General features: G+C 50.4%; 1 protein-coding gene across 1 annotated transcript; it reads left to right on the top strand.

Annotated features, from left to right (window-relative positions):
• The first annotated feature begins 244 nt into the window (after nucleotides 1–244).
• On the top strand, nucleotides 245–2,890 carry VTN (vitronectin). The gene is made up of 8 exons (XM_006891073.1): nucleotides 245–308; nucleotides 402–521; nucleotides 593–925; nucleotides 1,005–1,144; nucleotides 1,403–1,559; nucleotides 1,697–1,849; nucleotides 2,266–2,604; nucleotides 2,778–2,890. Exons 1-8 carry the CDS (start codon nucleotides 245–247, stop codon nucleotides 2,888–2,890), a joined length of 1,419 nt encoding a protein of 472 aa, XP_006891135.1.
• Nucleotides 2,891–8,981: the final 6,091 nt, after the last annotated feature.

The raw sequence follows: 8,981 nt of genomic DNA, 5'->3' as shown, positions 1-8,981 counted from the left end.
GGCTCTCAGCTCTCAGCTCTCCCAGATCCAGGGTTCCAGGAACATGACCCTCTGCAGCAGCCTGGGGGTCATAGTACTGGGGGCTGGGTAAGAGGTTGAGCAAACAGCAGTAGAGAGGGCAGTTATTCTAGTCAGCCACTCCCTCCGGACCTCCTCCTCTTCTCCCTCCCTTTCTCAGCATCAGAGCAGAGACCTGAGGGAGCTCAGAGCACAGCCCCCTAGGCCCGTCGCTGGAGGCCCTGCCATGGCATCTCCCAGACCTCTTCTGATGTTGGCTCTGCTGGCATGGGCAGTTCTGGCTGACCAAGGTACGGGAGGATGTTAGTAGCTTTCTGGACCAAGGATGGGTGGGCAAGGGTGATTCCCGCTTGGCCTTGCCAACAGACAAGCCTCTCCCACAGAGTCGTGCAAGGGTCGCTGCACTGAGGGCTTCAATGCTGATCGGAAGTGTCAGTGCGATGAGCTCTGCTCTTACTACCAGAGTTGCTGTATGGACTATGTGGCCGAGTGCAGGCCCCAAGGTGCGTCCAGAGCCAGGGTGGGAGGCCTGGAGCCCCATGGCTGGAGCTCACACCACACTCTCCCACAACAGTGACTCGAGGGGATGTTTTCACCATGCCCGAGGACGAATATGGAATCCTCGACTATCCTGAGGAGACCAGAGAGAACACTAGCACCCATATACAGCCAGAGGACCCCACCCAGGGCCCTTCCCTGAACAGAAACGAGGAGCTGAATCCTGTTCGGACCCCTGAGGAAAAAGACCCCAAGCCTGAGAGGGTAACCCTAGGGCCTGAGGTGATAACTCAAGGGGTGGATACAAGTGACTCAAGGTTCACACAGACTCCAGCAGAGGACTTGTGTGGTGGTGCCCCTTTTGATGCCTTCACCGACCTCAAGAATGGTTCCCTCTTTGCCTTCCGAGGTGATTATGGGGGCAAATATTGAGGGTGGGGAGCTGCCCCAGGAGTGTCCCCTCTCTCACAGAGCTTCCTCAACTCCAGGGTTGTACTGCTATGAGCTGGATCACACGGCAGTGAAGCCTGGGTACCCCAAGCTCATCCGAGATGTCTGGGGCATCGAGGGTCCCATTGATGCTGCCTTCACTCGCATCAACTGTCAGGGGAAGACCTATCTCTTCAAGGTGCCAAACCCAGGGGTCCAGGGTCAATGTGGAAGGCTTCTGAAAAGGACTGTGCCCAGGACCAGGGAGGGCAGGAAGGCCAGCTGGGCTCAGGTCCTGTGGGTATCTGGGTGGGGTTTTGGAAGGACAGCTCAGTTTGAGGCTCCTGGTCCTGAACAGCAAGTCTGGAGATGGGAATAGCTTCCCTGAGGTGGGGGCTCTGTCCTGGGCCTGGCCAGCTGCCTTTTCATCCCTCTCCACCTTCTCTACCCTATGTAGGGCAGTCAGTACTGGCGCTTTGAGGATGGTGTCCTGGACCCCGATTATCCTCGCAACATCTCTGACGGCTTCAGTGGCATCCCAGACAACTTGGACGCAGCTGTGGCCCTCCCTGCCCATAGCTACAATGGCCGGGAGCGGGTCTACTTCTTCAAGGGTACTCGGGAGTGGGTGGGCATGATCAGGCAGTGGAGCAGTCTTAGTTTCCCTCCCCAGGTTCAGGTCACAGGTCATGCCCAGCTCCACGCTAGATGGTCCAGCCCAGCTCCTGATGCCAGCTGCTCTGTCCTGCAGGGAAGCAATACTGGCAGTATGAGTTCCACAACCAGCCCACCCGGGAGGAATGTGAATACAGCTCCATGTCCACTGTGTTTGAACACTTTGCCTTAATGCAGCGAAGCAGCTGGGAGAACATCTTTGAATTTCTCTTCTGGGGCGGACTGTCTGGTATGGAGGCAGGGCAAGCTTTGTAGTTCCTAAAGAAGATGGGGATCCCCTGGGTGGGAAAGGGCTGAGCTGAAGCGGGGCATGGTCTCAGAGCTATCGATCAGCTGATCAGCTGTTTGTTCAGTCTAGACTTTGCTTCTGTTGACCTTTGGGGGTGGTGGTGTGTGTGGCTTGGCTCAACCTGAACCCCATGCCATGACCTTTGCCTAGCACAGTTGCAAGGGCCTGTGGCTGAGGCGACTAGGCCGGCTGAGGGTGAGGGTGGGAGGGAGGGAAGAGGAAAGAGCACTGGACCTGGACTCCGAGGCCTGGGGGTGGGCTGTGTAGCAGCTGCACACATGATGGTCTTTAAGGGCCCTGCTGGGAGGGGCTGGGCTGGGCCTCCTGGGCCGCTACGAATCCCTTTCCCGCCGCAGGTGGTGCCAGTGAGCCCATGCTCATCAGCCAGGGCTGGCCCGGTGTCCCCGGGCAGGTGGACGCCGCCATGGCTGGCCATATCTACATCTCTGGCTCCGCCCCTGCCTCCTCCTGGACCCCAAAGCGCAAGACCGCACGTCGCAACCGCAAACGCTACCGGTCTCGGTCTCGCAATGGTCGTGGCCGGAGCCAGAAGTCACGCCGGACATCCCGCGCCCTCCTCCTGTCCTTGTTCTCCAGTGAGGAGAGCGGGCTGGGGACCTACAATGACTACGACCTGGACTGGCTGGTGCCTGCCTCCTGTGAGCCCATCCAGAGCGTCTACTTCTTCTCAGGAGGTGGGAGCCCCTGCCACCCCTGCAGCTGCTCGAGCCCCGGGAAAGCCAGGCCCCGGGTGTGCTCCACAGTGGACCTTTAGTCACCACTGCAGGAGAGATGGGGAACTTCTCTCTCAGACGTGGGGTGGGCAGCCCCAGGCCTTACACACCCTCCCGTGTGTCCTCTCTTCCAGCCAAATACTACCGGGTTAACCTCCGCACGCGGCAAGTGGACACTGTGAGCCCGCCTTACCCCCGCTCCATCGCCCAGTACTGGCTGGGCTGCCCAGTTCGCGGCCGCCGGTAGGGGCCTTGGGCCACGCAGCCAGCCCGAACACCCCTTCCCCCCCCAAGCTCAGCTCCCTCTGCCCACCTCATTAAAGGTCGTTTGGTCTGGACTTTAAGACTGTTGTCCTGACTGGGGTGGACAGGTTTGAAGGGAGGGAAGCTGGGTAGGGGCAAAGAAGGTGCTGTGTGTCCAGCGCATCTTGGCTCAGGCCAGCTCATGAGCCCGAAAAGGTGGGCTGGGGAGACCCCTGAGAGCCAGCCCTCTTCCTGTGCTATGCAGCCCCCACCAACTCCACCAGGAGAGCATAACTTCAACCCCTCTGATGACCACCAGGGGTTCAAGATTCCCTGTGCCAGCTCTTTCATTCTTTGAGGTCTCTATCTTGTATGCTGGGCAAGAGACAGTGAGGTTAGAGGGGAAACTCATTGCCATGGAGCCAGAACTGACTCATAGCTAACTCTCTGTTGGGTTTTCAGAGGCTGTAAATCTCAAGGGAGGAGCCTGACCCTCTTACTCCCCTGAAGCAGCTGGATTCAAACTGCAGGTCTTTGGGTTAGGAAAGCAACTCTTTACCCACTAGGCCACCAGAGCTCCCTTAGAGGGTAAGAGGGCATAAAATGAAATCCAGATGTCCCTGTTCTTTTAGAAAGATGGCCCAGGGGAGTCCAAGAAGAGAATGGTGTACAATACCTTTGCCAGAAACTCTAAAGGCACCTGTGGAAAGACTCCAGCTGATCCTTTTTTTAAAAAAAATTTACTATTTTGTGTGTGTGTACTGCCAAATCGGATCCAACTGGTACAGGAGATTGCCCCTCCTTTTCCAGCAGAGCATCTGGTGAATTTGAACTATGTGCCTCTGGGATTGCTGTGCAGCTTCTTTGCCACTAGGCCACCAGAGCTCCTTTCCAGCTGATCTTTTAAGGGGCCAGGGAGAAAGGGTTGGATGCAAAGTGTGATCTCATGGTGGCATCTGTCCCCAGCCCTCCTGGGGCTGGGTGACTCAGGCTTTCTGCTTTTCCCCCATCACTTCCCATCCCAGCCAGCCACATTACCTCAATCTTTTTGTCATAGGCTAAGACAGCTCACCCAAGAAGGCGGCCAGAACCGAGGAACTCAAGGGGATGTGGGGGAGCGGGAGAGACTGCTTTTGTTTTGCAGGAATCTTGGGAAGATTTTCATGAAGTAATTTTGGGTAAAGAGATTTTCAGAACTTGAAGCTGTAAGAGGAAGGATGGTATCGCCTTCTTTTGTGAAGCCCAGAGGGATGGAGGCTGAAAAGCTTTTATCCTTCTCACACCCCCATACTGACCTGCCCTCTTGTACTGTAAGACCCTCTCTCCAGAGGCAGTCCTGGCCCATCCAGAGCAGGCTAAAACCTAAACAGGTGCAGCCAAAGTATGGCCTGATGGCTCTCCTCCATTGACCAATAAAAGGATGCCACCACAGGTAATTGATCTGACAAGAGACGGGACAGCCAGGGTGAGGACGAGGGGAAAGATGTGTTGGGGATGTTGGAGAGGGGTGGGGAGGAGGTGCTTCAGGGTCTGTGAAGGGCTCAGAGTTAGAAATGGGGAGGTGGGAGCAGAAAGCCCCATGCAAGTGACTTTGTGGCCTGACTGCCAGTGGCCTTAGGTCTTGCCTGAGGCCTAGGTCCCCACTGGAGGAAGTGCACCACTTTTGGCAGAGGGCAGCTGCTGGAGCTGGAGTGGGTGTTTACAGCACTGCCCTATCTTGACATCAGATCAGAACCTGGCCCTGGTCACCTGCCTCTCTGGGACCAAGATCCAGGGGAACTGTGACCTCCTCAAACAAGGGGCATCCCTGCACAGTTGGTTTCTGGGCATCAACCATGGTCACTTCTTTCTGGCCATCTCAGCCTTCAGGTTCTACTTTCTCTGTTCCTTGGGGGGGAGGGGGAGGGGAGGGAAATAGAACCCAAGGAATCAGAACAGACTCCTTTTTCTTCCTTAGCAGGTATGGTTCCAGAATCGTTGGGCCAAGAGAATGAAGAAGATGCTACAAGGGCTAAACAGAAGGCCTGAATCCTGTCCAGAGCTTGTGCTCTCTCCAACACCCTCCAGCAGCCCAGGGAGCATCACATACTGGGCCAGCCTTGGCCCTCCAACAGTACACAGCAGTGTGTCCATGTTCCTGCCCAGCTCCTCCTGGCTTGAATCCTAGGCAGGGCTGGGATGGAGCTAACATTGCAGTCCCTTGGGGAATGGCTGGGCCTTCAGGGGCTCACCTTTCTTTAGAACCACCTACTCCCTAGACCTCATTAAGCACTCTGTCTGATCTCATCTGTTATCATTAACCTGAACCACTCCTATCTAGGCTCAGTATTTACAAAACCCTCTAGAGGCACCTTCAACACTCTGGGCCTGTCCTTCCCAGTACAGAGCACAGAAATGTATACTTCAACCCTCCTTTTGTAAGTGGAGAATACCTGACAGACTTTGGGAGTGTATAGTATAGGTGCAGCAGTAATGGGTTTTGGTATTATGGTCATCGGTAATACTAAACTCCAAATATACCCCCAACTCTGTATCTTAATCTGGATTTTTATGTGGAAAAAGAAAAGGGGACCTATCATTTGCTTTTGAAATTATCTCCAGCCTGTAATTCCTAAACAGGGCCAGCCCCCACTGTTCTTGGCTGGAAAGCTATTACCCAGCCTTCTATTGGATTTAGAGGGAAAATGAATTGGTGGATTTAGGGCCCTGGCCAAAACATCTGCTCCCAGGGGCCTCCACTGCAGATACTTGGGAAGTCTTCTAAAACTCCATGAGCCTGAAAAATGAGAATGACACATCTCCTCTCCATTTGGGGAACAAGCTAAGAGAATGTAAAATGTCTCAGAGTTATATGGTACATTGCTAATGTAAATCCTGTTTCCATCCCATTCGCCAGGCCATGAGAAACCAAGCAAGCCCCAAACTTGTTCCTGAACCTCTGCCAAGCACTCCCCGCTCCCCCCACCCCCCGAGAAACCCTCCACCTAGGGTGCAGTTGAGAAAGCAGGACACTGAGAGAAGACAGAGCTCCCTTTTTGGTGATGGAAGACAGGCCATTCAATCTCCTTTCTTTTTAAAGAATTTTAGTACACGTGCTGAGATGGAAGGGTGGAACATTTATTTGTTTCCAAGCCCTGACTTTCCTCCGATGGAATTCCAGCTTTTCGCCCTCTAGCATGGAGTCATCGGCTCAAGCCCATCGGCTTAGCCACACTGACCTGGAAGGGAAGCCCTGCAGGAACTGCTCCTGCAGATTTTTGCATTCTTTTTCATCCTCTTCTGAATTTTCCTCAATCACTTTTTTGTTTAAACTCTCTTCCTTGTGAGGAGTCAGTCTGGCCCCCTTCTTGCAACCATGAGGCAGTGCCCAGTGGGGCCTGTACCACTGCCAGTACTGTGTGCTGTCAATGTACACACAACAGTTCCTCACTGGGGTCACAGTCTGGACTTTCACTGTTGTACACTGTAAACAACATCAGTAAGCTGTTTTTGTTTGGTTTTTTTTTGCAGAGCCCCAGGAGTTCTCTGTTTAGGTGTCTATTGTCCCAGAGATGATGACTGCTCACCACTGGCTGGAAAAAGCACAATTCTCATTTCTGACTTGACTTTTGCAGACAAAAAACATATACTACAGTGAATGGTTTCTTCCACCACACTAAGACTGGATCTTTTAGTTCTCTACTCCTAGAAGCTTGCTGGATGCTTAGCATGTAGAGATCTCATCAAGTGTTCACTGCCACTGATGGCCAGAGGCTTGCAGGTCACAAGTAATCTTACCTTCAACAGTATCAAAGAGGGTTGCAATCAGGTGAGTATACACCCATCCTAATAAAAGATGCAGAAGGAAGGCAGAAATAAAAGGGAAGGCAGAAGCTGGAGGAGGTAGTAGGAGGGGTCGATGGGGGACAACCACACTGTGAGATGATGCCTTGGGCTCCAAAGTGATTTGAGGTCTGTTCTACATCTAAGACTTGAAAGTCTTACAAGGGAAAGCCAGGCCACTGGGGAAAGCTGAGGGATAAATGAGCCACATGGCCCACACAAACCTTAATGTTTAACTCAATGTTTCACGTTATTAGAAACACTGCAAAGTTGACTATCTCCCTTTAACCCTATAGGTTAGGTTGCTTGCTTCCAACACTTTTATTCTTTTTTTCTCCTTTCTCTTACACTTCTTCAGGCTAGAAGAGTCTGTCCAAGAATGCTGCTTCTCACAGCTGATATTTCTTCAAACTATAGAAACTCTAGGATTTCTCAATAAAGTGATCTATGGTAGAATAGAAGGGCAGAGATCTTTAATGCCTCTTACATTTACCTGAGAAGCTCAAAATTACAAAATAGCAGGAAAAACCATCAAGCATTTTAGAGGAAATGTCTAGTGAGCCAATGAGTTTTAATTTAATAAGAAAAGTGCTTTGGGTAAAAAAAACAACAAAATTCACCAAACCTACCACAGGAACTTATACAGCAAACAGGCTTCAGCAGAGCTCCTAGACTAAGGCAGACTAGGAAGAAAGGCCTGGTGATCTACATCTGAAAACTAGCAATGAAAACCTTGTATTACCTGATATAATGCTGGAAGATGAGCTTCCTTGGTTGGGACACAGTCAAAATACAAAGTTGCTACACCAATGGACTCAAGTACATGAAAACCATGGAGATCGCACCAGAATGGGCAAAGTTTCAATTAGGTCACCAGGAGGTAAAGCTGACTCGATGGCTACTTACAACTGCCATTATTAGGAGTGGACTCTGAACAACTTTCAGAATTATGTAGTCTTTGTGTTACTTCTTATAAGCATCTGATAGAGAAAAAAAAGCTGGCTACAATATTTATTGGGTACATTACTAAAGTTGATAGTCTTTTAGATGCCTTATACAGATTCTCTTCACACCAACACAAACTCTTAGAAATGTAACCTTAACAAAGCTTCATGAAAACGAAAGAATTCCTGGTTCCATTTATCAAGGACCACAAATAAACTGTCTGTTCTCTCAGCTTTGTCTTCTGTAAAAGGGGCCCGAATCATTTTCTTTTCCAGCCTTTATTATTACTGTGAAGATTAAAGGCAACCATGTAAAACAGTCAACTGTAAACATGTCATTTTTTGTATTCTCCAAAACGTTTGAGAACCCACCTTCAGTATTCATAAGCCTGCATTAGGTTTAGGAAAACAATTATACAGATTCATATTCACAAACACATACAAATAATTAAATCTGAAAACAGTGCGTATTTATAAAGAATTGCCCTCTTCGGGGAGCTCTGGTGGCCTAGTGGCAAGGAGCTGCAACTACAATCCCAGAGACTCACGGTTCGAATCCACCAGATGCTCTGCCGGGGAAGGAGGGGCAATCTCCTCCTGTACCAGTCAGATCTGATTTGATGATACACACACACAAAAATAATAATAATTAAAAAAAAAAGAATTGCCCTCTTCATTAAAATAATCCTGAGTATATAGAATTTTCTCAAACACAAATAAAGGAATACTGCAATTAAAAGGAGATGTAAAATTTTATCATTTGAATTATTTTCCATTTTGGAGGCAGAGCAAAAGGTAATGGGAAGGAGGGTTGGTTGAGTTGTAGGGATTTGCAGAAGGCTGTAGAAAATCACAAAAAGGCAAGCTGAAGGAAGAGAAGATCAAAACTGTAATTCTGAAAAATTAGCTAGGTGTATCTTTTCCAGTTTCACCGTCCCATACCAGCCCTTCCTTCTCTTGTTCATGTCCTTAATCTGTTCCTCTTTCAGCATGTCCTAGAGAGAGGGGATCTTTAATTCTCTAAGTTCCATGTCTGCATCATGAATACATGCACAATGGATGGCAACTGACTCGTGTGCTTGGGCAGGTTCAAGGCAGTATGGTCTGCTTCTGGGAAAGCCTGAATTCCATTCACTCCCAATGGGGAAAACCAGTCCAAAAAGCTCATAAGGGACTGGAAAAGGCAGGTGGAGCACCATTTAGGAGACAGTACTGACAGGTCAGTCTTTGAGTTTAAAGATGGGTTGTCCAAGTTACCTCCATTTTTCCCTCTGCAAATTCAAGGATGACAGGGCTTTGCACAGGAATAGCAGGTGACCTGGCTCCCTG

Source organism: Elephantulus edwardii, unplaced genomic scaffold, assembly GCF_000299155.1.
Source record: "Elephantulus edwardii isolate Elephantulus edwardi_28Jun2011 unplaced genomic scaffold, EleEdw1.0 scaffold00094, whole genome shotgun sequence".
In the NCBI taxonomy this organism is placed as follows: domain Eukaryota; kingdom Metazoa; phylum Chordata; class Mammalia; order Macroscelidea; family Macroscelididae; genus Elephantulus; species Elephantulus edwardii.
Note: the sequence above shows the minus strand (reverse complement) of the source record. Positions and strands in the feature narration are given on the sequence as shown.